Source organism: Pituophis catenifer, unplaced genomic scaffold, assembly GCF_029215685.1.
Source record: "Pituophis catenifer annectens isolate HBS135680 unplaced genomic scaffold, rPitCat1.0.hap2 SCAF_2, whole genome shotgun sequence".
NCBI classification, from domain to species: domain Eukaryota; kingdom Metazoa; phylum Chordata; class Lepidosauria; order Squamata; family Colubridae; genus Pituophis; species Pituophis catenifer.
Genome location: NW_027256882.1, coordinates 218,441,429 through 218,469,428, shown reverse-complemented (window position 1 = coordinate 218,469,428; position 28,000 = coordinate 218,441,429). Strand labels below are relative to the sequence as shown.

Below are 28,000 nucleotides of genomic sequence, written 5' to 3'. Positions count from 1 at the left end.
TGAGGACTTCAAAGAAATGGAAAGGGTGAGTCTGGGAGTTAATTGCTCTTGTATCACTTACTGCAGCATTCTCCGAGTGGATTTTTATATATTTTGTCAAAGAACATAACATTTGGATGTTACAATTTTCTAGGTTGCTTATCTATAGCTAGACAACATAATTAGTATAACTGGTACTATTTAGATCAGCTCAGCTCTATCATCTAGAGCAGGGGTGTCAAACTCGATTTCATTGAGGGCCGCATCAGAGTTGTGTTTGACCTCGAGGGTAGGGGGCGGTGTGGGTGTGGCCAGGATAGGTGTGGCCAGCTTGACATCACTTATGTTGGAGGCGCCTGTGGTGGCCTGAACGCTCTGCCAGGGAAAACAGGCTCCCGAGCTCCTTTTTTGGCTGTGACTCCTGTAGCCCTCTGCCAGTGAAAACAGAGCTTGGGGGGGGGCACGTGCGGCTCTTTCAGGCTCTGTTTTTGGCTGTGATGGCCTCCTGCAACCCTCTGCTAGTGAAAACGAAGCTCGGGAGCTCCGTTTTCTCTTTTACTTTTATTTACTTTTATTTGATTTGTATACCGCCCTACTCCCGAAGGACTCAGGGCAGTATCTGACAGAAGCACTACGGGCCAGTCCTTCACTGTTTCCACGGCGGCCCGGTGGGCCAGATCTAAGCACCCCACGGGCCGGATCTGGCCCTGGGCCTTGAGTTTGACCCCCCTGATCTAGAGTGAAGTTTTATCAATTTCTTATTGTGTTGGGGCCTCATCCCTCAATTCCCACACTGCTGCATTTTGGAAGTTACAGTCCCGCTATATTAGGTAGGAGAAGATTTACCGTATCTAAAAGTTCAAGAGATGATTGGGAATGGAGCATCCAGACTTGCCAGCAGTTGCCCATACTTCTTGTCTGCGTGACACCTACTTTAAATAAAATGGGGGGTTGTCAAGTGGTTCTTGCACTGATAGGAGGAAATTATTGGGTACGTCATGTTCTAATAAACTGTGCTTCAGAGGGAGAAGCAAAGCAATGATTCAAGGAATACTTCCTCCATGAATGGAAATTGCAAGGCCAGGTGCATAGCAAATTGATGGAAGATGGAAGAATCCTATTACCATCCTCCTTGAAAAATATACCTTATTCTAATAAAAGGTTTGATTGTTCTTAGCGATCTTGGGGAGGTTGTCTGTTCTCCTACCTTGCAATGAAGACTTGGGAAATAACAGTCCAAGAATGTTCAACAACAATAAGATGACCAGATTTTGGAGAGGTGGGGGTGAACAGGACATCTGCACTTTGAATAGTTCTGTTCAAGAATGACAGTCATATAATATAAATTTAATTATATTTAAATGGTACTTTAAATTATTGTATTTTATCCCGATTTTATTTTAGATCGTATTTTATTCTAATTGTATTTTAATTGCGAGTTATTCCAATCTTACTTAATTTGTTTTACCAAACCTTTGTAATGATTTGTCTTTGTAATTCTGCACTTGATATGGCCCAAAGGGCTAATCAATAAATTGAATTGAGTTAGAATACTGATACTGACAGTCATACACAATATACAGATTTGGAAGTTATAGCCAGAAATCTAATGGATTCCTCAAACTCCATCTACAAAACCTGTGCATATAGAGGTGAACAAAAATATATGAAAACTATTATTGCAAAACCAGTGTAGACATGGCATGGCACATTTTTAGAAATAGAGAGCTTTTTTCCCCACTAGGACAGTGGTGAGTTTCTACCGGTTCGCCCTGGTTCAGGCGAACCAATAGTGGCGGCGGTGGGAGGTTCCGCCTACAGGCCTGGACTTGAGCGTGCGCATGCGCGCGCTCACAGTTCCGAACCAGTAGCGAAGGTAAGTGAAACCCACTAATGCACTAGGAGCAAAACTCTCAATTGATCACATGAGCCTTCTCCCAGCTGCCTTTTGCCCTTTTTATAAATACTTATGAAATGAAAATATGTATTTAAATCACAATGGTTTGGACACTGTTTTATAGCATGACGTTCTAAAGCTCTATGGATGGAACTTGCTGTTGGAATCTTTTTAATTTCCTCTGGGGCCCGATACTTTATAGCTGTGGTTGGAATCTCTTAAACTAAAATGCCTCTTGCATTTTAAACAGGTGATTATAGGGTACATCTCCATATTGCCTTTTGTTCTTACTCAGTCTTCAGACAATCAATAGCACTGAGAAGTATAACCTTGAAGGGATACATGTTCACAGTCTCCTTATGCAAGTGGGTGATTCTTGGCTTAACCTAATTTACAGAATGATTGCAAGTATTTAGCAGATGTGATAGTTTATGTCTCTTTGAATAAGGTGGGAATGTATCAGTGGTGAAATGTAAAATTTGTTACTACTGATTCTGTGGGCATGGCTTGGTGGTGGTGGTGGTAATGTGACTGGGTGGGCGTGGCCAGCTTTTTTTTTTTTTTTACTTTTAAAAGCATTTTTTCTACAACCTCTTCGGCCGAAGGTTGCAGAAAGAAATGCTTTTAAAAGCCTCTGACGATCCCAGCTGAGCCACGTGATCATCAGAGGCTTTTTTTTTTTTTTACTTTTAAAATTTTTTCGGTCGAAGAAGTTGTGGAAAAAATGCTTTTATAAGTTAAAAAAAAAAAGCCTCTGATTATCGCACGGTTCAGCTGGGCATGGTGGGTGGGGGGCACAGGGATTTTTGCTACCGGTTCTCTGAACCACCCGCCACCATCGCTACCAGATCGGGCGATCTGATCCGAACCGGGAGCATTTCACCTCTGGAATGTATGCGTGTGTATGCACATACACACTCACTTACTCCTAATAAATAATTGGTGGTTTCATATAAAGAGATATAATAAATCAATTAATGAGGCACTATCCCATTTCATTAAAGGTAATTCTTGCCCGAATCTAGCCAGAAAGCTACAGCAGAATCCGCACTTTGAAGCTGCTCTTATTAAGCTTTTCCTGCTTCTGATTTTATGGTCAAGGCCTTTCCATTTTATGCTGGTGCTTGGAGACCTCAATTAGGCCAGTCCTTGTCGATGCTAAGCATTGTAATGACGTGTAATAAACTTTAATTATTCCCCAGGCTCCCAAAGAGCTTCTTGTCATCTGGCAACAAGCAGGTGGGTGAACAAACAAAAGGTGGGCGTGCAGCGGAAATTAATAATGTGAGAGAATATCTGTGTGTGTGCAGCAGTGCAGCTGCACATCAAAAGAAGTGACTAGAGATGTCATTAATGGGGTTAGCCAAGCAAGAGCATTAGGGCTGTTTTCAGTTCTCTGTCCAAACCGTCAGCAGCTCACCCGCGCCCCTCCCCACATATCTCACTTCTGGATGCCTGGGGAAATCAATCTGAAATATTAACCGAGTAGATGCATTTTTAATGGAGGAGTGGGCTTCAAAGGATAGAAAATGAGCACAGTTTCAAGATGCTGGTGGTTAGGGTGGCACGGTCAGCCTGCAACATGGCTACTGGGAAGGGGAGGGGAGGGGAGGGGAGGGAAGGGAAGGAAGGAAGGAAGGAAGGAAGGAAGGAAGGAAGGAGGACCTTTACTCCTTGTGCTTGCTCCATAAAATGAAGAAGCTTTAGCCTGTTCTGTGTTTCAAAATATAATAGAAACCTTAGCAGATGGAAGAGGGGAGGGGAGAAGGAAGGGGTCCCTCATTTTCTTTGCTAGTAACTCAGAATAATGATGTCCCAAATGTCCTATTACTGTGAAAGGAAGGTAATTTAAACCAAGCCCTCACAAAAATCAAAGCAGCAAAATGCATATCTATAGACACACATACCTGCTCATGTGCACGTGGAGAGAGAGAGAGAGCGAGAGCGAGAGCGAGAGAGAGAGAGAGAGAGAGAGAGAGAGAGAGAGAGATTAAAATCCTGTGTGATAGCAATAGCAATAGCAATAGCACTTAGACTTACTGGTATATACTGCTTTACAGTGCTTTACACCCTCTCTAAGTGGTTTAGAGTGTCAGCCTATTGCCCCAAACAATCTGGATCCTCATTTTACCCACTTTGGAAGGATGGAAGGCTGAGACAACCTTGAGCTTGGTGAGATTTGAACTGCCAAATTACAGGCAGCCAGCAGTTAGCAGAAGTAACCTGCAGTACTGCACTCTAACCACTGCGCCATTGTGCGCCACCCTGGCTCTTAAATGCTATTGCTAAGTGCTATTGCTATTCCATTTCCCCCACAATAACCACCCTGTGAGGTGGTTGGGCTGAGAAGACTGACCCAAAGACATTTAGATGACTTTCATGCTTAAGGTCGGACTTGAACTCCCAATCTCCTGGTTTCTAGCCTGGGTCTTAACTACTTAACCAAAGAGGCTCAGACTCTACTTTTCAATTTCAAAAGTTTCAACTTCAGTTGAAGTTGGCAATGCCAGGGTGATAAGATGGGGAAGGTGGGCATTGTATAGGATTTTTATCTCTATGTGTGATTGCTTGTGTGTGTTTGTCTGTCTGTCTGTCTGTATGTATGTATGCAGATTTTATTTTGACTATTGTGGTTAATTTATTTTTGACATTCTGAGTTGCTTAAAATTTGAATCAGTAATATAAATAAGCAAGCAAATTGTGCCTCCTGCCCAAAAGCGGGCCAAGAATTAAAAAATAATAATAATCAACTGAAACTATCAAAAACTATTACCCATAAACTAAAGTGCCCCCTTATAAAATCAGTTAGTCTTCCATCTGCATCCAATCAATCTTTCTCAGCTGTACACCTACAGACCATGGCCCTTCCTTTCATGGAAAAAGCAGAAAAAAAGAGAATGGGGGAAGTGGGATGAAGGCCTTAGAACCAGGGCAATGATCATGCAATAGGGAAAGAAGAGAGCCAAAAAGGAAGGAAGGAAGGAAGGAAGGAAGGAAGGAAGGAAGGAAGGAAGGAAGGAAGGGAGGGAGGAAGGATACTCCCCACCAGCTTCACACAAAGGAACTCAAGGGCAGAAGTTGGCAGGAAGTTGCTTCCACTCTCATTTCTTTTTTTGTCCACCTGTTTCTGTGTTTGGGTAAAGAAGTATCTCTGAAACGATGACACAATAGGACACCAAGGGGCTCTGCTCCGTAATATTGAGATGTGGAAGAAGAAATAACAAGGTTGTTGAATTTATTTTTTCCATTCTTATTTGGGGAATCTTTCCTTCCCTTTCATTTTGTAATTGCAGAAAGTGGATGTCACCAGTAGGGCCGTGATGGAAATAATGGCGAAGACAATTGAATATCTTCAACCCAATCCAGGTATGTCTACTTCAATTTGAATCAGAGAATATTTGAATTTATAGAGCATTTCAGATAGGTTACAAAGAATATGTTACAAAGAACTTGACTCATTTTACACACACACATACACACACACATACACACACACGGGGTGGGGGGGCAGAGTGCAGCACAGGCTCTGTCCTGCATGAGTTTTCTAAATTCTTATTTGCCATTTTCTTCTGTTTCCATCTTATAACAAATTACTTGACAAAGGAAAGGAATGATCTGTCTTTCTTGAAGGATAATAACTGTAACTATATTTTTTAAAAAAACCTTTTAAGAATGAGATTTCAGAACTTAAGTGTACAGTTTAGCTGTGTCTTTTTCACAATAGTCAGAATTGCAGTATTCAGGATAGTTTTCAAGTTTAAGCAATGGTAACCATGTTGGACACACAGGAAGTTGTCCAGCAGTGGGCTTCACATTTTGCTGCTACTGGTTCGCTGCGCGCATGCACCTTCCATGCATGCGCTTTGCTCGCACATGCGTCTTCTGCACATGCTCCCAGCCTCAAAAACGTGGGACAGGTAATAGGAAATAGAACAGTATAGAGCCGGGGCAGGTAAGCTGGCCCAACCGTGATCTCTGCTACCGGTTCGCCCAAACTGGTACGAACCGGTTCAATACCACCTCTGAAGTTGTCCTACTCTTGTGCTTTACCTTTGTTTTGACCCAAAGCCTTTCCCACTGCTGAATTGCAGTGCTATCCACCCATCCTTGAATTGACAGAAAATAAAGCCAGCAGAAAATTGCTCTCTTCATGGCAATTCCAATTCAATTTCTGTTGCCTCTGTTCCCAGTCACTACCATCATCAATTTCTGTCTGTTAAATAAATTTTATGCACCTTGAGGTTCCCCTAGGATAGGACTCTCAAACTCGTGGCCTATGGGCCGGATGCATCATGTGCTGGCCACGCCCGGTTTAGCGAAGGAAAAAAAAACCCCCGATATATTTCATTTCATTTTCATTTTCATTTTATTAAATTTGTATACCGCCCTACCTCCGAAGGACTCAGGGCGGTGAACAGCCATAAAATAAAACATATAGATACAAAATTTAAAATAGAGATAAAACTAATTAAATAAATTTGGCTGATATATCACATGACGCTGCCATGACGCCGCAAGTTTGACACCCCTGCCCTAGGATATGGTGAGGAAAGGAAAAAAATACTACTTTAACCAGTAGAATTTAGGACAACTTAACCTTGTCTTATTCATGGTCTATGGATGTAGGGAAGACAATATCATAGCAACATGAACAAAAAACCCCAACCTATTGCCAGAGTATGTTTTTGTTGCCATTACCTGCAAGAGGGAGATGGCCTCAATAATATGGAATGTTCTAAGCAATGTTTTAAGATCAGCCTGGACAAAATAGAAGACAAATTCTGAATGAAAAACACATGCAGGCAAAATTAGTGAAGAAAAAGTTGAATTAGGAGACATTACACCTTGTGAAATACTAAAACTTTGGGGTCTTATTATGGTGCTTTTCTAGTTAGAAGTTGCACCAAATGCATTACAGAGGAGAACATCTGAATCAGTCTCATTTATATCTAAAGGCCTTTATTCTGAAACATAAGTTGCTGAAAAGCAAACCATAATAAATGATAGCAATAGCACTTAGACTCATATCCCGCTTCACAGTGCTTTTACAGTCCTCTCTAAGCGGTTTACGGAGTCAGCATATTGCCCCCAACAATCTGGGTCCTCATTTTACCTATCTCGGAAGGATTGAAGGCTGAGTCAACCTTGAGGCTGGTGAGATTCGATCTGCCAAATTACAGGCAGCCGGCAGTCAGGAGAAGCAGCCTGCAGTACTGCATTCTAACCACTGTGCCACCACGGCTCAGTCATATGATTCAGTCATATTGCATTTGTTTCTTCAATGACAGCTAACAAAGATGCGTGTTTCTTGGTTCAACAAGCAAGGTGACATGGACAGACTGTTCTTTCCTTAGTTTCTTCCATCTGAATAAAAAGAAATCTTTTTCACCTAGGTTTCTCTAAGTGTATCGATATTTTGACTACTTACAATCGTGTCCACATATAGTGTCTTTCTTGTGATGTCCCAAGATGCTCGCCCCAACGATTTCCACATATGAGGTTCACACTGATAAATTTTATATATATCATTTTTAAGAGATGCTAACCCCGCACTCACCCAGCAGGTGGCCAAATTTCTTCACCAAGTTATACAACGGTGCAAAACTTTTAATTAGATGTGTCATTTTATTATACTATTGTTTTTTCCTTTTCCCAATAACAAATTGCTGTATCAAACTCTCTGTCTTTTTTACTGTAAAGGTTGGTCTAAGACCATAACAAAAAATCGTAGAAACATAAGGCTGGAAGGGACCTTGGAGGTCATCTAGTCCCACCTCCTGCCCCCATGACAGGAGATTTTGTTCCATCCTGGATAAATGGTTTTTTTTTTTTCATGTTTTATTTATTTTATTTATATAATATTCAATTTCCATCAAATAGTGTGTGATCTGGGTACAGTTATTTTTGAACAATTGTAATCCACATATTTGTTGTAGTATCCATCACAATAATATTAATAATATAATTATATAATCATATAACAATAATACTTAACATCGTGTTCTTTAACAACTCTCCACTTTAACATTTCCACTTTTTATATCTCCTCCTTTCTAACTTCTGTTTCTATTGTCTAGCCATTGATAAAATACATCCCATATCAAAAAATATTCATTTTCTTCTTTATCCTTAATAGTGAGCATTAATCTATCCATTTCTGTGCATTTTAATATTTTCTTAATTACATTTCCCTCTTCAATGAAAACCTCCAGCTATGCAGCACCCACAAGTCCAGGGCAAACTGTTCTATTGGTTAATTTTTTTTTAAAATTTGATTTATATGCCGCCCTTCTCCAGAGACTCAGGGCGGCTTACAATGCGTTAAGCAATAGCCTTCATACTTTTGTATATTTATACAAACTCAGCTTATTGCCCCCACAAACTGGGTCCTCATTTAACCTAACTTAGAAAGGATGGAAGGCTGAGTCAACCTTGAGCTGGTAAGATTCGAACCTGCAGAAATTGCAGGCAGCTGTGTTAATAACAGGGTGCATTAAACCACTGTACTACCAAGGCTCCCATTGTTCTCACTGTCAGGAAATTTCTTCTTAGTTCCATGTTGGATGTTGGATCTCATTTGATTTGACTATTTCAATCAACATTCTCTCAAATCTAGACTGTTCCTATGTGAGAAGGCACTTATACAAAAGTAACCCAGCAGTCCGGAATTCCCACTTTTCTCCTGGAAATCCTTATTCCACTCATTGTCCTATTCCACTCTTCAACAAGAAATTGTGAGAACTGCAGGTTGCTGCAAAGGGGGAGGTAGAAATAAACTCTTTCTTTATAATCAGAACTCTGTTCACTGACATTGTTCATCTTCAACCTTCAAATCCCATTTTAATGGCAAAGGAATGATGAAAAGTATAGTTTAAACATATGTAAAGGATACCAGAAAGGTGGTTAGAAGGCAAACCATACTATTCTGTCTGTATTTTCGTATTTTCATGAGGTTGGAGTTAAAATCTGGAAGCTTCTGCACGGTTTAGCATTAGTCTCTCCAAGTTTATCACCATATTTTTATTCTATGATAAGAGGAGAGATGCAGCTCATTCTGTTTCCCTGGTAGATATACCCATGAGATGAGTTTTGAAATTCAACAATATCCCTGATGGGAAAAATAAAATCTTGTAAAACAACCAGGAATGATTTTGGAGCTTCCATAGCTATTCTGGACATGGGGGGCAGACAGTGGTGGGATCCTGCTGGTTTAACAACCAGTTCGGTGATCACGCATTCCGCACACACACATGCCTGACCCACACTGCACGCATGTGCCCAGATTTACAAAAACTTACCTTCCACATTACTGCTGGGGAGTAAAACAGCTGAGGTGCGGCAATCCGCTCTGCCACGAGAATCAGCTGAGAAGATATAGGTCAGTAAAGCGAAGGGGTGGGCGGGAGGGCCCACCTGATCATCGGAGCAAACCGATTTGCTCTCAGCTGATCGTCGGAGCTACCAGTTCACCTGAACCAGTCCGAACTGGTAGAATCCCACTCCTGGGCAGAGGAGAGATAGTGGTAACACCATGGTTGTTTCCGTCAACTTTTCTTTCAGTGAATGCTCTTAAATTACCACCATTAATAAAAGAGTTTATCCATTTCTGGGTCTGAAGACTGGTGTCATGCCTATCTAGAAGGAAACTAAATTTCCCCATGGCTTAAGAATGTTTTGTGACATCTTTCTTTTATGTGAGGTTTTTTATGTCATTTATAGGCACAATTCAGTTTCCAATCTGCCCGGTTTATTGTCTCTGCTGATTAGTTTCCTCTCTGCTTGTAGCCTCCAGAGCCAAACTCAGCATGCTCAACACCATGTCTAAAATTAGAGGCCAAGAAAAAGGACCCGGTTATCCTCAGGCTGAAGCCCTGCTTGCAGATGCCATGCTAAAATTTGGGAAAGAACTCGGAGAAGAGTGCAATTTTGGTAACGTTATCTTTATTGTGTTTCATCTTATAAAAGTAATAAAACTTGGACTGGATTATATCAATCAGGTCTCAGGTACAAGAAGGCTAACTGGAATATTCATTTCCCTGCTTTGGTATGCCAGAAGTTTCTCTTGTTTGCCATCCAGCGCGTCGGGATTAAAGCACGCTTCTAAACATAAATTGAATTGGGAGTACCCAATTCAAAGGGGAATGATTCTATTTGCTTGTCATTTAGATTCCAAGGTTGGCTGTGTCCAGTAGCTTTTGGGGAATTTAAAGTTATGTTTTTTTTAAATTAAGTCTTCACAAGAGGCATGTGCAGAATTTATCAACTGAGAATGGAATGTTCTGGAAAACTCGGGAATATTCTAATGTGCTTTCAGACCATGCTAAATCTCCTCCTGTCTTAGGGACAGTTCATCAGTTTTAGAAGTAAATTTTCTGAACTAGAAGATGCTCAAGGTGTTTCAAACATGGCATTCTAGGTGAAACAGGCCAGTCCCAGAACATTCAGTTCACTGATCAGCCAAATTTTAGCACATCTCTAATTCACTACTGAGGTCTTGGATAATAGTTTGGAGCAAATCTAAGCTCTAAATATGAGGCAAGTAATATTTTATTGGGGGGGCATTATTCTATTTATTAAGCTATATCCAGTGGTCTGATGATATCACTGAGGACCGGGACAAATTTTCCAGGCAGATTTCTTTTTTTGGGTGGGGGGGAGATGTGGGTTGTAGGTATTTAAGAAGCAAAAGGGAATAAAAATATTCTTGGATCAATTTAAATTAAAATAAAAGCATTTCTGGGTTGTTGTTTTTTCTTTTTAGGCCCAGCTTTAGGTGATGTTGGAGAAGCAATGAGGGAGTTATCTGAGGTGAAGGATGCTTTGGATATTAATGTGAAGCAGAATTTCATTGATCCATTGCAAAATCTCCATGACAAAGATCTGAGGGAAATACAGGTATTGTCACAAATAGGGTTTTGTTATGGAATTAGCTGAACTTTACAACATTGTGATAGCAGAGATGTATGCTTTCTGAACTGGCAGGCCCCAAAACCCAGAGCCTCAGTCTTGTCAGGGTTTAGTTGAAACCTGTTGTTATCCATCCAGGCCCTCATAGCCTCCAGGCACTGGGAAAAAGCATCAACAGCATTGCTTAATTTGCCAGCAACAGAAAAGTATAATTGGATATCATCAGCATAGTGATGACATCTCATGCCATAGTGACAAATGAGCTCACCCAGCAGCTTCATGTAGATGTTAAGGAGAAGTAGAAAGATCAACTCCCTGCCTATAATGATTTCTTAATTGATCATGTCTACTCCATTAAAAAAATGAAATCACAATGCATGCCTAGCAATAAAGCTGAAACTTGGGAACTTGGGAACTTGGGAAATGGAAACTGTCATTATTATATCTTTATTGTAGTGTTTATTTTTTTAAAAAAAACTTTATTTAAAAGAAAACTTTAAAAAGTAGAGGCTTGTACTTTCCATTAAAAAAAATCTTAAAATAAAAATATTAGCATGGGATACCTCTGAGTGAATATGTCAGTCAACATATATTAATAATATATATATTAGTACTATTAATAACGGTGGTATAGTGGTTAGAGTGCAGTACTGCAGACTACTTCTGCTGAAAGCAGGCTGACTACAATTTGGCAATTCAAATCTCATTGGCTCAAGATTGACTCAGCCTTCCATCCTTCCGAAGTCGGTAAACCGAGGACCCAGATTGTTGGGGGCAATATGCTGACTCTGTAAACCGCTTAGAGAGAGCTGTAAAGCACTGTGAAGCGGTATATAAGTCTAAGTGCTATTGCTGTTAAGTTGTTGGTGAAATCATGAACTCTTTTGTTCATGTTTTTCACTATTTCAGTAATACAAGTAGTATATAACAAGTAGTAGCTTGTTATTCATTTGAACAGCACTTTAACTTAATATATTTTCCTTTGTCTGGAGAGAGTTCATCCTGTCTTATGAGCTAGGCTTAATTTAAGTCACTCAACAAATTTGTTTGTGTCTTACCTTAAAGTAAAGTACTATCTTCTACATTTTTCTCAATTATAAACACTTGGCAATTTTCACTTGTTCACAACTTCTCTTTGAAAAGATAAGTTCGTTCTTGCTTAGAAATAAATAGCACCATTCTTAATTATCATTATTATCAAGCTTAGTTAAACTTGGTTTCATAAAAGCATCAACCTGGGGTAGTAGTTAAAGGCACTGGGAAAGTATGAATTCTAGTCCTTGTCGAAACTGATTCGACTCTATAGTTGCCTGTACCTGCTTTCGCTTGCAGCGTTGCCAAACAGTGATGGGATAGGTGGGTGAATTCCTAAGGGTGGAGGGACACTATGGAATGCAAGAGAACCATCTGTTGCCGGAGACACATTATCTAACAAGCTCAAGTGATGAAGAACGTTTTGACCGAATTTTCCCAAAGCAAAAGAACTGAACTCAGTTGGTGAACTATGAACTGTGGATGGGCCAGAGGGGAATGTTGTGGTCCGCCAGTAGCCTGCTGAGCTGGCAGCGGAATCAGACAGAGATGAGGCTGAGGAAGAACATGGGCCAGTCCTGGAGGCTGGGGAAGGCCCAGATGAGGGCTCTGTATCGGAGACAGAGATGGGGCCAGGGCCATCGGGGAGTGATGCACGGACTTCGGAGCCTCCAGAGGCTGACAGTAGAGAGACAGAGGAACAGGAAGAGCCTGTTCCTAGTGCACATATGAGAAGAGCTGCCAGAAGGCAGGAGCAGCTAAAGCAGAGAGGACGACTCGGGAGTAGGACCAAGAGATGATTGGCCCCTCCCATAAGGCTTAAAAGACCAGCAACAGCTCTTGGCCTCTTTGCCGGAAAACAACAGTTGAGAGATTTACTTCGTGTTTGGATGTATTTCTTTCTTGTCAGCATCTTCTGTTCCTGAACTGTTGCCAAGAAAAGCTTTTGGCAGCTCTTCTCATACATGCACTAGGAACAGGCTCCTCCTGTTCCTCTGCCTCTCTACTGTCAGCCTCTGGAGACTCCAAAGTCTGTGCATCACTCCCCGATGGCCCTGACCCCATCTCTGCCTCCGATGCAGAGCCTTCATCCGGACCTTCCCCAGCCTCCAGGACTGGCCCATATTCTTCCTCAGCCTCATCGCTGTCCGATTCCGCTGCCAACTCCGCAGGCTGCTGGCGGACCACAACAGGGAAAAGGGGAGTTACCTATGTGGGTTTTCGTGGGCAAAACCCCAGAACTGACTTTGCCTCTGCCGTACCTAGATGGATTTTTCAATAAATCTCCGTGGAGGCCCCCTCTCTCTGGAACATCATCGCCCCAGAGATTAAAATGGCCCCCACTCTAGCACTTTTCCAGAAGGTGCGAAGATCTGTTTCTGCCAGCGGGCCTGGGGAACCCAGAGCAGGATGAAGCCCATTAAATGGCTCATGTGAGGTGCTGTTGCCGGAGGTGGGGGGGTGCTTTTATTATATGAATTTATTATATGACTATTCTTTTATTAATTTTATTATTTTTATATGAGGTTTTATATTCTGTAAGCTTCCTTGAGTTGCCATGTGTGAATAGGCAGCAATATGAATGAATGAATGAGAGAGAGAGAGAGAGAGAGAGAGAGAGAGAGAGAGAGAGAGAGAAAGAAAGAAAGAAAGAAAGAAAGAAGAAAGAAAGAAAGAAAGAAAGAAAGAAAGAAAGAAAGAAAGAAAGAAAGAAAGAAAGTTACACTCTTAGTTAATCTAAAGAGTGGGGACTTCCTTTTGTTGAATGTACCAAATGGGATGGTTGACATTCCTGCCTTAGGCACAAAGACAGGTGGGTAAACTTGGTATAGTCACTTTTTCTCAGGCCTAGGAGGAAGACAACAGCCAACTACTTCAGAGAAGTCACGGTTGCTTTAAAGGGGTTAAAAAAAGAGGATTGTTAAAGCTGTTGTTCTTTCTCCACCCTTTTTCAGCACCATCTTAAAAAAATGGAGGGCAGACGCCTAGACTTTGATTACAAGAAGAAAAGACAAGGCAAGGTCCCAGATGATGAGGTCCGCCAAGCTCTGGAGAAGTTTGATGAGTCCAAAGAGATTGCTGAATCCAGCATGTTTAATCTGCTGGAGATGGATGTGAGCAAATCTCCCCCTATCCTTTTTTATTTTTTGTATTTTGGACAGGGTTTTTTTTTTTTTAATTAATAGAAATTCAAAACTTGGTTAAAGAACTGATTTTTCTGGTCTTGTTTCCCTAGACTCTGTTTCATAACTGTGTAGATCTGGCTTTCAAAGGCAAAATATTACACTGGTGTTTTTCAACCCTGGCAGCTTTAAGACATGTTGGATTTCAACTCCCAGAATTCCCCAGCCAGCAAAGCTTTGCTGGCTGGGGAATTCTGGGAGTTGAAGTCCACACGTCTTAAAGCTGCCAGGGTCGAAAAACACTGTATTATTACATAATGAAATGAAATGTGGTTTCCCTAATAGAAAAGCGTTTTGCATTTTGGAATTCCAAGGGCAAGATTTTGCAAACATGTTTTTAGGTGAAATTGGCACTGTCAGTAAATTATTCTACTTGCTATCAGTTTTCATGTGAATGGCATTTTGGAGGAAGACTTAGTAATAATCTTAGACACTGTTTGGACTGAAGCATAACCCCATGGATCAAAACATAAATTTTAACTCCCCTATGAAATTATTTGAATAGTCTTGAATATTCCACAATGACTTGGTTTCAGGTCTAAAAATACCTGCGGTGAAAATAATGGTGACGTGCCTCAAAAATTCCTCAAGACGGATAAAGTGTCATATTGTTCTACCCCCTTCAGCTTTGCGTGTGCAAATAAGTCAAGCTTTAAATAAATTGAATTATATATATAATATCTGAACATGCTGGAACAAAATTCAATTAATTATATAGCAGGATCACAGTATTTCTTGTTCTCCATTGAAACTGGATATATAGAATTCAATCAAGCTAACAAATTCCAGTCTGGTCAGGCTAAATCCACGCCAATGTGGTTTTCGTGAAGTTTCACGTGTTTTCTGGAAAAAGAATGACAACTATTCCCATGAGACGCTTCCAATTTTGTCTCCGCTGAAACCCAGAACAATGAAAACTTTCTGGGCATTGATTCAGCCAGACCATAATTCTATACTTTACTAGTGTGGAAAAAGAAATCCTCAACTTACAACTACGGTTGAGACCAGAATTTCCATTGTTAAGCAAGCTGGTTGTTAAGTGAGTTGTGCCCATTTTTTTTGCCATGGTTGTTAAGTGAATCACTGCAGTCGTTTAACAAATCTGGTTTCCCTCCTTGACTTTGCATGTTGGAAGCTGGCTGGGAAGGTCACAGATGATGATCACATGACCTTGGGAGGCTGTAACCATTGTAAGTACCGTATTTTTCGGAGTATAAGACACACTTTTCCATCCCCTACAAGAGGGTGAAAATTTGGGTGCATCTTATACACCAAATGTAGCCCCACCCACCCGCCGATCCCCACCCTTCGGCCTCCCTCCAAAAGGTCCATTTGAGAGGCTGCCTTTGCAAAGAGAAGCTCCTTTGCAAATGGAGCTTTTGGAGGCTGCAAACTCAGCCTCTCAAACGGAGAGCCTCTCAAGCAGCCTTCAAAAGCTCCATTTGCAAAGGAGCTTCTCTTTGCAAAGGCAGCCTCTCAAACGGAGCTTTCGGAGGGTGATAAAGCAAGGCACAGAGGCCAAAATGGCAACCCAGAACAGCCGCTGCCTTGTCGGACCAGTTCCGTGCTTCCCCTGCTCTACTCACTGGAGCGCCCTGCAACGATCAGCTGCATTTTTGAAGCTGCGTATCTGCCCCAACGAGGCGTGTGCGCAAGCAGCGAACCTGTTGCTAAAGTTCACCTCTGGGAACAGATGATTGGGGGTATTCTGGGAGGCCGATCCACCCGCCAATCAGCTGCTCGTGCTGAATCAGGCTAATGTGCTGAAGCTGACCAGGCTGTTTGCTGCAAGGATGCTAGCCAGATGAATACCAATGGATGCTGGTAGGCAGAGGCAGAATTTTTTTTTCTTATTCCCCCCCCCCCACCCCGCCCCCCCAAAAAATAAGATGCGTTTTATGCTCCGGAGTGTCTTATACTCTGAAAAATACAGTACTTGCTGGTTGCCAAGCACCAGAATTTTGATCACGTGACCATGGGGATGCTGCTACATTCACAAGTGTGAGGACTGGTTGTAAGTAATTTTTTTTCAGTACTGTTGTAACTGAATGATCGCTAAGTGAATGGCTGTTAAGTTGAGGACTGCCTGTACTCTGAAATGAAAACATGTTTTTCCCCCCTCAAGGCTTTGCTTGTAAATGAGCAGGTTTTCACCACCATTGTGTCAAGTACAGGTGGTCCTCAACTTACAACAGTTCATTTAGTGACTGTCCAAAGTTACAACATCAGTGAAAAAAGTGACTTATGGCCATTTTTCACAGTTAAGACCTTTGCAGCATCCTCATGATTATGTGATCAAAATTCAGATCACATAAGCTTGGCAACTGTGTCATACTTACGACTCATTGCCTCTGACAAGCAGAGGCAATGAGGAAGCCAGATTCACTTAACAACCAGGTTACTAACTTATCAACTGCAGTGATTCACTTAACAGCTGTGGCAAAAAAAGGTTGTAAAATGAGGCAAAACTCACTTAACAAATGTCTCACTTAACAACATAAATTTTGGGCTCAATTGTGGTCGTAAGTTGAGGATTACCTGTACCATACCTTTAGCAAGAATGTATTACCCTGAAGAAATAGTATTGCTTTAATGATAATAGTATTATAACATTCTGAGATGCAACTTCAGACAAGGACTTTTTCAGGAGTAATCTAAAGCAGGGTTGTCCAATTTTGCCAACTTTTAAGACCTATGGATTTATATTTCCCGAATTCATGCTGGTTGGAGAATTCCTCAAGTCTTAAAGTTGCCAAGGTTGGACATCCCAGATCTAAAGACTTCTTCAGCTGGTTTGGAGAACTATTCTGGGCGAGGACTCCAACATGCCAAGTATATAACACCTCTGAATTGGTAAGCTAAATTGAATAGGTCACCCATTAAGAAAGTTTTCTTTGTTAATGTTGGTGACTTTGATTAAATGTATGAATTGTTTTTATTTGCATGTGAACAGCAATAGGTGTGAGTCTTGCATAGTCAGGCTTCTTTTTTAAAAAAGATAATAACCATACTTGCCACAGTGTATGCATGCATATCAAGATTCTTTTATAAATAAGGCATAATTAATCTGCATTAAGTGTTTTTGTATATGCATACTTGCTTATGAACATAAGTGGCTTGTTGGTTAAAGCGAAGTTCACCCTATATCATACCTTTTAGGTAACCCTCCAGAAAATGCCCAGTAAGAAGTGATCTGAACGTTAGCTATCCTTTTTGATAGTCCTAGTGAAAAGGGTTTTTCTCCAGTTCTAATATTCAGTTCTTTCCCTTATTCATTGTTTTTCAGAGAACTGATTCACTACAGAACAGAGTTGTAATAAGGTTGCTCTCACTCGCTCTCCTCCTCCCTCCCTCCCCCTTTCTCTCCTTCTCTCCCTCCCTCCCTCTTTCTCTTTCTCTCTCTCCCTCTGTCCCTCTTTCTCTCCCTCCCTCCCTCCCTCTCTCTCCTTCCTTCCTTCCCTTATTCATTGTTTTTCAGAGAACTGATTCACTACAGAACAGAGTTGTAATAAGGTTGCTCTCACTCGCTCTCCTCCTCCCTCCCTCCCCCTTTCTCTCCTTCTCTCCCTCCCTCCCTCTTTCTCTTTCTCTCTCTCCCTCTGTCCCTTTTCTCTCCCTCCCTTCCTCCCTCTCTCTCCTTCCTTCCTTCCCTCCCTCCCTCTCTCTTTCTCTCTCTACCTCCCTCTCCTTCCTTCCTCCCTCCCTTTTTCTCTCTCTACCTCCCTTTCCTTCCTTCCCTCCCTCCCTCTTTCTCTCTCTCCCCCTCCGTCTCCTTCGTTCCTTCCTTCCCTCTCTTTCTCTCTCTCCCCCTCCCTCTCCTTTGTTCCTTCCTTCCCTCTCTCTCTCCCTCTCCCTCTCCTTCCTTCCCTCTCTCTTTCTCTCTCTCTCCCCCTCCCTCTCCTTCCTTCCTTCCCTCTCTTTCTCTCTCTCCCCCTCCCTCTCCTTTTTTCCTTCCTTCCTTCTCTCTCTCTCTCCCTCTTTCCCCCTTCCTCTCCTTCATTCCTTCCCTCTTTCTCTCTCTCCCCCTCCGTCTCCTTCGTTCCTTCCTTCCCTCTCTTTCTCTCTCTCCCCCTCCCTCTCCTTTGTTCCTTCCTTCCCTCTCTCTCTCCCTCTCCCTCTCCCTCTCCTTCCTTCCCTCTCTCTTTCTCTCTCTCTCCCCCTCCCTCTCCTTCCTTCCTTCCCTCTCTTTCTCTCTCTCCCCCTCCCTCTCCTTCTTTCCTTCCTTCCTTCCTTCTCTCTCTCTCTCTCTCCCTCTTTCCCCCTTCCTCTCCTTCCTTCCCTCCCTCTTTCTGTCTCTTCCTCCTCCCTCTCCTTCCTTCCTTCCCTCTCTCTTTCTCTCTCTCTCTCTGAGTTGAGGGTGCTCCATGGCTGGAGTTTTTTTCCGAAATAGACTGGACAGCCATTTGACTAGGGTAGTATAAGGTCTCTTGCCTTGAACAGAGGGTTGGACAAGAAGACCTCCAAAGTCCCTTCCAGCCCTGTGATTTTATGTTCTGTGTTCTTTGCAGGTTGAACAAGTGAGCCAGCTTTGTGCACTAGTACAAGCCCAGCTGGAATACCACAGGCAAGCCTCAGAGATTCTCCAACAAGTTAGTCTCAAGCTGGAAGAAAGGTAGCAAAAATTGAACAGAAGTATTTGGGCACATGTTTCAACTCAGGCTGAAAACCTGAGATGAAATTGCACTGAATTTGTTGGCTGTGTTGCCTTTTCAATGGGAGAGCAACTTTCCATGGGTTATAGAGCAAAATATATAGATACATTTAATTCCATTTTAGGGCTGGGAGACGATACATTTTGCCACAGCTATTCCAGTGAAAATACCTTCCCACATTGTTCCAACCCACAATTGGGCTGCCTATTAAATATGCATTTTCTAGAGTGATGGATGAAGTGATTGCTTTTAGAGATATACAAAACATTCCATGCATGGAACTATGGACATATACGTTATCCCTGTGCATAGACTTCCCTACCCCCAAAAATGTGTTTGCCCCATATATTCCATGCAGGAATCCCATACTGGAAAGCGGGCAGGCCTATTTTTGCCTAGGATTAGTATTGACTATAGAGACTTCTTTCACTATTATTTTACGAAAATGAGAGAATGCCATCAATGCCTTATTTTCCATCAAGAAGTAGAATTTTTTTCAAGCTGTATAGTTTGGCATCCCTTAAGAGATAATACAATACTATAAAATACTCATTTACTATAAAATGAGCTCTGGTGGTGCAGTGGTTAGAATGCAGTATTCTCCACAGCCTGGAGTTCAATCCTGATGAGATTCAAATTTGGCTCGGCCTTCATCCAAGATCAGTAAAATTGGGACCCAGATTGTTGGGGGCAATATGCTGACATTGTAACTCACCCAAAGAGTGCTGTAAAGCACTGTGGGGCATTATATAACTCTAAGTGCTATTGCTCTTAAAGATTACCATTTACAAGAATAAAAAAATAATACAAACTAGAAAAAGGAAAAGAGTAAAAGGAAAAACTTTCTAGGGCAAAAAAGAGAGAGAGAAAATGGAAAAGAAAGAAAAATAAGAATATAATAAAAGAAAAAAGAGAACTATATAAGGAAATGACTTCCCCTTTCATTATAACAAGCATAAGCAATTTTAGTAACTTACAATAAATCACAGATATCCTTCTCCTGTCTATAAACATATACACAAAATCTTGTGATTTCAGTCCTTATGTCAGTAAAAGTCCATGAAAAGTTACCAGAGATATTAACAAATATATATTTTAACCTTGATAAAATACACCCAGTTTATATTCTTTCCTCTTACTTCTAACAATTTTGTTCTTTCAAATAGCATCTTAGAACTTGATTTATTTTCATTTTTTCTGTGTATTTCTTACACAATTGTTTGAAACTTTTAACAAATCTCATTTTTTTAAAAAAAATGATTTATATGCCGCCCTTCTCCGGAGACTCAGGGTGGCTTACAATGCGTTAAGCAATAGCCTTCACACTTTTGTATATTTTTTTATATAAAGTCAGCTTATTGCCCCCACAAACTGGGTCCTCAATTTACCTACCTTAGAAAGGATGGAAGGCTGAGTCAACCTTGAGCCTGGCAAGATTCGAACTTACTTTAATTGCAGACAGCTTTGTGAACCCAATAAAGGAAAATAATCCAAGTCTTGTTCTTGGTTTGATTGATATATCCTATCATATTTTAAAAGACTTTTTAATCAAATCAAAAGCATTTCCTCATGGGAAGGATTCTGTATCATTAATTCCAAAATCTTATTTAGAATTTATCTTGATCCTTAAGTCCATTTATAACTTTTTAAAATCAAAACAGTAATCACCCTTTTGCTATTTATTCCAGAAAGTTAAATCCTTACACTTATATTTAAAATACCTTTCATTAAGGATTGAAGAAAACTCACCCAATGTTTTCAGACTTGTCAACCTAAAGGTTCTCATAGCTGAACGTCAGTTAAGCAATTTCTGAAAGCAATTAGAAAATAAAATATGCAAATTCAGTGTCCTTTTAAAGGGGGCCAATCATGGTTTGAGCAAGATAGCCATTCTCCATTCTCCTAGTTCTGTAAATCCAGCAGAAACTGCTATCTTGTGTTCTTGCAAGGAGCAATTATATGGGACACTTGTGGGCTATTGGAAGTCTTCTCCTCGTCCAGAGAGTTATCACTAAGAGCTCATCAACTCATTTGAAGTTACAACAGCACTGAAAAACGTGATTTATGACCACTGTTCACACTTATGACCTTTGCAGCATCCCCATGATCACGTGATTTGCATTCAGATGCTTGACAACTGACTCACATTTGTGATGGTTGCTGGTCATGGGATCTCCTTTAGTGACCTTCTGACAAGCAAAGTCAATGGGAAGCCAGATTCAGTTAACAACCACTTTACTAATTTAAGAACTTGCAGTGATTCACTTAAGACATGTAGCGAGAAAAGTCGTAAAATGGGATAAAACTCCCTTAACAAATGTTTTGGGTGTGTGGTCATAAGTTGAGGACTACCTGTATTTTCTATCTAGAATCGATATCTCAGAACTAATGATGCCTCAGAGGATCTTAGGGACTCCATTTTTTTTCCCAGGCTGATGAAATATTCTCAACAAAGGTTGTTTACCAGCACTTTTTGGTTTTTTTCTTGCTCACTGATTGTGCCCAATCTTTTTGGATTTATTCTTCTGCTCCTTTTCTTACAGTTGGACTCAAGTGATTTAATGCAATTAGGCCTTCAAAGCTCCATTTTCCAAGTTCTACTTGGGCATTAAAGAAAAGGAAATGATTCATTCCAATATGAACCGAATAGAGTTCACCTGTCTTTTTTCACTGTCTAGCGAGCTTGCTTACTTGGTTATTTTTTGGATGGATTTTAAATCCTACTTCAATTCCATATAGTCATGGTGTTACATTTCCCTTTAGTCCTGATCGTAATGATTTGTATTGGAAGTCTCTTTTTTTTTTATGAATTATTTTCTGCAAATTTCTTCAGGACTTTTGTTAATCGTTCCAGACTATTTTGAAGAATCTTGTCCGGCATGGTGGAGGGGGTTCAAGAATTTATAGGCAGGTTACGTGGTCGTTCAGGGCATATACAGGAATTTATAGACATCATCTTGAAATAATTATAAAAAAATAACTTTGTAACTTGATTTTGCAGGGTTTTACATAGATAGAAACATAGAGTTTTTCAACTTAAAATCTTACGTTCCTATCCTAAGCCTACCTTTAACTATCACCTACCACAGTTTAAAGACATATTGTACAAGTCTGTTGTTTAGTTAAATTATCATGGATTTTGACAAGGTGGCTTCAACAGTATATATTTGCCTATGTGCTTCGAATCAGCCTGATATAGACTTTCTATATCAGAAAAAGCTACTCTTGACATTAACCACAATGGACAAGTCCACTTTATTGGATTCCATCAAAAGAAATGTCAGGAAATTCAGTGTGCTTAGGAAGCTGTGTAGCCTCTGCCTTCATGAAAATGGGAAACGGAAACTCAGGTTTCTGTTTAAAGAAAACAGGTTTGTAATAATCAGACCTTCAATAGACAGTAAATCCTATAGCTATAAAACTTCAGATATAAGTACCATGTTCTTTGACAAAAAAAGACCAGGTCTCTTGAAACATTTCCTGCATGCAACGCCTTGGAGTCAGGGCCAAAAATTGATGTTAGGGATAGATTTTTAGAGGTTCCCTAAGGAAAGCAATTAGGACAATTTTCATTCAGACTTCTTTCTGTCCCAGAGGAAAAAAAAAGAAAAACATGGGAAAATCCCTTTGCCAAAGAACATTAAAATAGGGTTAGGGATAGGAATAGAGTTAGGATTAGGATTAAGTCTCCTTGGAATCAGGGCTGAAAACTGATGTTACGGATAGATTCATATAGGCCAGTGATGGCTAACCTTTTTGCCATTGTGTGCCAGGAGAGGGAGGGTCACGCGCACGTGTGCCCACACTGATAATTCTATGCGCCCTGCCCTGCACATGTGCATGCAACCCCCCTCCCTCCTGCTCTTGGCACGCGATGGCCCAGTAGGCCCATTTTTCTTTCTTACCTGGTTCCAGATCCTCTCTATTTATCTGGGAAGGGCAAAAACAGCCTTTCTCACTTCCTCGGAGGCCCTCCAAAGGCCTGAAACGGCGCTTTTCCCAATTCCCGGTGGGACAGGAAGTGACGTTTTTTGCTGTCCCCAGCCTCCAGAGCCTCTCTAGGAGTCTCTGGAGGCTGGGGAGAGCAAAAAACGTCACTTCCTGTCCCACTGGGAGTTGGGAAATGGGCCGTTTCAGGCCTTTGGAGGGCTTCCGAGGGAGTGGGAAAGGCTGTTTTCACCCTCCGCAGATGCACAGAGAGGATCTAGAGCCAGGTGAAAAAGAAAAACGGCCTTCCCCACGTCCCCCCCAGGCCCTCCGGAGGCAGGAAACAGCTTGTTTTCCTACTTCTGGTGGGCCCAGAAGGCCCGAAAATCAGCTAGCCAATGCACGCATACACACCAGAGCTGAGCTGGCGTGCCCACTGATATGGCTACGCGTGCCACAGGTTCGCCATCACGGATATAGACTCTCAAAGAGAAAGTGAGTCGGACAGCTTTTTGTTAGGACTTCTTTCTGGGCCAGAGTAACGTGTATGGGAAAATCCTGTTGACTATGAAAATGAAACTAGGCTTAGGGTTATGGTTTGAGTTAGGTCTCTTTGGAGTCAGGCCCAATAACTGATATTAGGGATAGAATCTTCAAGGTTCTTTAAAGAAAGAGAACCTGACAACTTTTCATTCTGACTTCTTTGTGGACCACTATAAAATACATGGGAAACTCCCATTGCCAGTGAAAATGAAACTAGAGTTAAGGATGTCACTTTCTTTAGAAAACCTCTAAGAATCTATCCCTAACATCACTTTTTGACCCTGACTCCCAAAAGAGCTAATCGTAACTGTAACCCGATCCTTAACCCTAACCCTAGTTTTAATTTTCATTATCAATGGGATTTTCCCATGTATTACTGTGCTCTACAAATATGTCTGAACGAAAAATAATCACATTCTCCTTCTTTAGAGAATTTCTAAGAATCTATTCCTAACATGAGTTTTCGGTTGTGACTCCAATGACAGCCAATCCTAAATCTATCCATAACCCTAACTCTAATTTCATTTTTATTGGCAAAGGCGTTTTCCCATGTACACTGCTCAAAAAAATAAAGGGAACACAAGCAGACGACATCCGAGATCTGAATGAATGAAATACTTATTAAATACTTTGTTCGTTACATACAGTAGTTTTGTGTTCCCTTTAGTTGTTTGAGCAGCGTATAAATTACTGTATGTAAAGAATAAAGTATTTAATAAGTCTATTTCATTCATTCAGATCTCGAATGTCTTCTGCTTGTGTTCTCTTTATTTTTTTGAGCAGTATATTTTTCTGTGCCCCATAAACAAGTGTGAACGAAAAGCTGTCACATTCTCTTTCCTTAGAGAACCTCTAGGAATCTATCCCGAACATCATTTTGTGGCACTGACTCCATTGAGAGCTAACCCTAATTGTAACCCTATCCTTAACCCTAACCCTAATTTATTTTTCATTGGCAATGGGATTTTCCCATGTATTTTACTGTGGATCCCATGTGGTCCACAAAAAAGTCTGAACGAAAAGCTGCCACATTCTCTTTCCTTAGAGAACCTCTAAGAATCTATCCCTAACATCACGTTTCGGCACTGACTCCATTGAGAGCTAACCCTAATTGTAAGCCTATTCTTAACCAAGTTCTAACTCCATTTCAATTTTCAATGGCATTTTTCCATGTATTTTACTGTTCTCCACAAACAAGTCCAAAACAAAATCCATCACATTCTCTTTCCTTACTTAGAGAACCTCTAAAAATCTATTCCTAACATCAAGTTTCAGGGCTGACCCCATTGGGAGCTAACCCAACCCTACCCCTACCCTTAAACTGAATCCTAGAAAATTAAACTAGGGTTTGGGTTAAGGATAAGGTTAGGGTCAGGTCTCAATGGAGTCAGGGCAGAAAACTGATGTTAGGGATAGATTCCTAAAGGAAAGAGTACATGACAGTTTTTTGTTCGGACTTCTATGTGGAGCACAACAAAAGACATGGGAAAATATCATTGCCAATGAAAATGAAACTAGAGTTATGGTTAAGGATAGGGTTAGAGTCAGTGGTGGGTTGCTACCGGTTCGCCCTGGATTGGGCGAACTGGTAGTGGTGGCGGCAGGAGGTTCCGCCCACCCACCCGGATGCTTCTGCACATGTGCAGAAGCCTCATGAGTGTGAGCGCGGCCATGCCCACAAGCGAACCGGTAGTGATGGGTTTTGAAACCCGCCCGTGGTTAGAGTTAGCTCTCTTTGGGGTCAGAAAACTGATTATTAAGAATAGATTCTTAGAGGTTCCTAAGGAAAGAGAACGTGACAGATTTTTGTTTGGACTTGTTTTTTGATCACAGTAAAATACATGGGAAAATCCCATTGACAATTTTAATTTTTATTTTTTATTTTTCAATTTATATACAATTAAAATGAAAGTAGAGTTAGCGTTAGATATCCTTGGAGTCAGGGACAAAAACTGATCTTAGTGATAGATTCATTTTCTAAGGAATGAGAACATGACAGCTTTTCTTTTAGTAAAATTCATGGGAAAATCCCATCGTCAAAGAATATACCTGAAGGAATTGCAGTCAGGAACTGCTGCTATCTTAAAATTTAACTATCTATGTTATTTTACAAGTAAGGTAGCCGAAGTGCAGCCTAAGGTTCTCTTAAGCAATGAATCGGCTGAACATTACACACAAATAAGAATGTTTTACTGAAAACCCTTGTTTTCAGTAAACAGATACCAGCTTTCTGGGTAGTGGGAAATACATTTGTAGGACTGAGAATCAAGTCCAACCTGATTCTTTACAGGAAATGTTTATGACCTGGCATCTTGTTTTCCAGCACATAATGGTCTCAACAAGCAGCTGCAATCAACTCCAGTTCCAGCTTATAATTATCATCGTCTTTTAATGACCCCGTTATCCCTTGGGGGGTGGACTCTGGGCAACTAATTGGAGCTGGCCGGATGCCCTTCCTGTCATCAGTGCGGAGTTATATTCAGCAGATATAATCTCAACGTGCCCAGAGAGAGAAATATCTGCCTCTACCTAGGATCAGAACTCACAGCCTCCTGATTGTGAGGCGAGAGCTCCACCTCTAGGCCACCATACCATTCCCAGTCCCAGCCTACAATACATACCATAGTATAATACCTCAATGATGTATTCATTTGTTCTTCATTGTTAAGGAGAACCTGTAAGCTAATCTTCCATACCCATTGAAATAAATTGAATGTATGACACTGGCATTCATATCAAATTCAAGGTATATATCAACCTGGTGAAAATATAGTTCAAGATAGAAGCCTAAACTAAACTTGTCCTCTGTCAAGATGTCCAGGAGAATCCTTTGAATATGAATCAAATGTTGACTTGACATAATTGTACAATTTATGCATTCTTTTTTTTGTGGCAGATCATTGTGATAGGGCCAAAAGAATGAAGATGATTGTGTTCGATAATCAGGCAAAGCTTTACACGATGTACTGTAGTAGAGGTATACTTAATGGCTTGCTTGTAGACTTGCTAATTATGAAAATGCAAAAAACAATGTTTTCCTTGATTAGTCTTAGTGGTTTAGAATTGGATTAGTTCAAATTAGTAACTGCTCATTTTCCAACAGAATAAAAGAAACATCGATTCAGGCCAGAAGAGAATATCAGCCGAAGCCCCGTATGACCTTGGAATTAAGTGACAATAATCAGCACAATGGAGGGCTCTCTAATGCTACCACTCCTAAGCCTTCAGGTAAGAATGGGAAAAGAGGAGATGAAAAAGAAATGTAAAAGCAGATTTCTGTACCTGTCATAGCTTCGTTGGATCCCAGTTCGGAGGAGGAGAAATTGGAACTGGGACTGTCTGACAGGGATGGCACGATCCCGTCTGAATGAGTGGAGAGTCCAGGGGATGAGGACAAGGCACTCCCAAAGCCGACTGGCTATTAGGGGAAGGGGGGCAGAGCCGACTGGATAGGGATCTGCTTGTAGGAGGGCCAGTGGAGATGACAGGTTTCAGACCACCTCTGGCAAGGAACAGCTGCCTCCCCTGCCCAATCCACGGATGAGAAGAGCAGAGCGGAGGGAGGCATAGAGGAGGTCAGTGAGGCTGCTCGTGAGGAAGCAATCCTGTCCCTCCTCACAATGAATACTTGGGGAAGGTGTATTCTATGTGGGCGCACCCACCCTTTGGAATCAACTCCCTCAGGGGCTCCGGTTGGCCCCTGACCTTCGCACTTTCCGCTGCAAACTAAAAACATGGCTGTTTAAATTGCCCAGCCTGGACTGATGGGGTTTTGATTTTTAATGTATTTTAATATGCGTTTAATATGTATTTTAACATGTTTCTTACTTGGATTGAGATTGTATATCTTAATTGTTGTGAGCCACCCTGAGTCCTATGGAGATAGGGCGGCATATAAATCTAATTAAAATAAATAAAATAAATAAATAAACATTTCATTCTTGCACAAATAGCATTTGTCATCGCGGTATCTCATTTTCAATTCCATCCAATCATTTGTAAAGGTTTACAAATTGCATTGTGATCCACAAGGGCTGAGAGAATACAGTTAGCCGCTAAAGGATAACCCACAGGCAGGACAAGGCATCATAGACCGGTATTGTGATGTTCTTCTAATAATATTACAACATAATGTAACATAATAATAATATAACACAACATAATATAAAATATATCATTTTAAGGTAAGTATTGTAATAATTTACAACTAAGTGAGGTGTAAACCAGTTCAAAAAGAAAGTTTTTTTTTAAATAGCCAGCATATATTCAGGGCTTAAAATTATTTTAATAAGAGATTCATAAAATAACTGGAAGAATGAAGTCTTCCCCTGGTCCTGATGTTAGCATAAACCAGGCATTTATGCACCAAAGACAAATTCCTTGTGTGTCCAATCACACTTGGCCAATAAAGAATTCTCTATCTATCTATCTATCTATCTATCTATCTATCTATCTATCTATCATCTATCTATCTATCTATCTATCTATCTATCTATCTATCTATCTATCTCTATCATCTATCATTCAACAATCATAGGAACCTAATCATGACAACTCTGTTCCCTGTTGTATTTAATGCCCGTTCACTATGGAGTGCTGTGTCTTGTAGCTGACTTTAGTAAGCCCCACATTTCTCTCTCTTATCCTTTTTTCTTTCCACCCAGGTGGTGTGGCTATGGATCAGCCGTGTTGTCGAGCTCTGTATGACTTTGACCCTGAAAATGAAGGGGAGCTCGGTTTTAAAGAAGGCGATGTCATCACTCTCACTAACCAGATTGATGATAACTGGTACGAAGGCATGATTCATGGGCAGTCTGGCTTCTTCCCCATCAATTATGTGGAAATTCTTGTTCCTTTGCCTCATTAGGGTAGCCCATCCA

The 28,000-nt window shown here is 40.9% G+C and overlaps 1 protein-coding gene across 1 annotated transcript; it reads left to right on the top strand.

Annotated features, from left to right (window-relative positions):
* The first annotated feature begins 1 nt into the window (after position 1).
* On the top strand, positions 2-27,987 carry SH3GL2 (SH3 domain containing GRB2 like 2, endophilin A1). Its single transcript, XM_070935538.1, has 8 exons — positions 2-25; positions 5,170-5,242; positions 9,662-9,805; positions 10,638-10,771; positions 13,771-13,929; positions 18,507-18,610; positions 26,224-26,348; positions 27,785-27,987. Exons 1-8 carry the CDS (start codon positions 17-19, stop codon positions 27,985-27,987), a joined length of 951 nt encoding a protein of 316 aa, XP_070791639.1. The 5' UTR covers positions 2-16.
* The last annotated feature ends 13 nt before the right edge of the window (positions 27,988-28,000 follow it).

Bases quoted from the DNA above. Each gene is read 5' to 3' on its own strand.
- SH3GL2 (XM_070935538.1), top strand. The intron at 5,243-9,661 runs GTATGTCTACTT...CTCTGCTTGTAG, and splicing joins ATATCTTCAACCCAATCCAG to CCTCCAGAGCCAAACTCAGC. The intron at 18,611-26,223 runs GTAGCAAAAATT...ATTTTCCAACAG, and splicing joins AGTCTCAAGCTGGAAGAAAG to AATAAAAGAAACATCGATTC.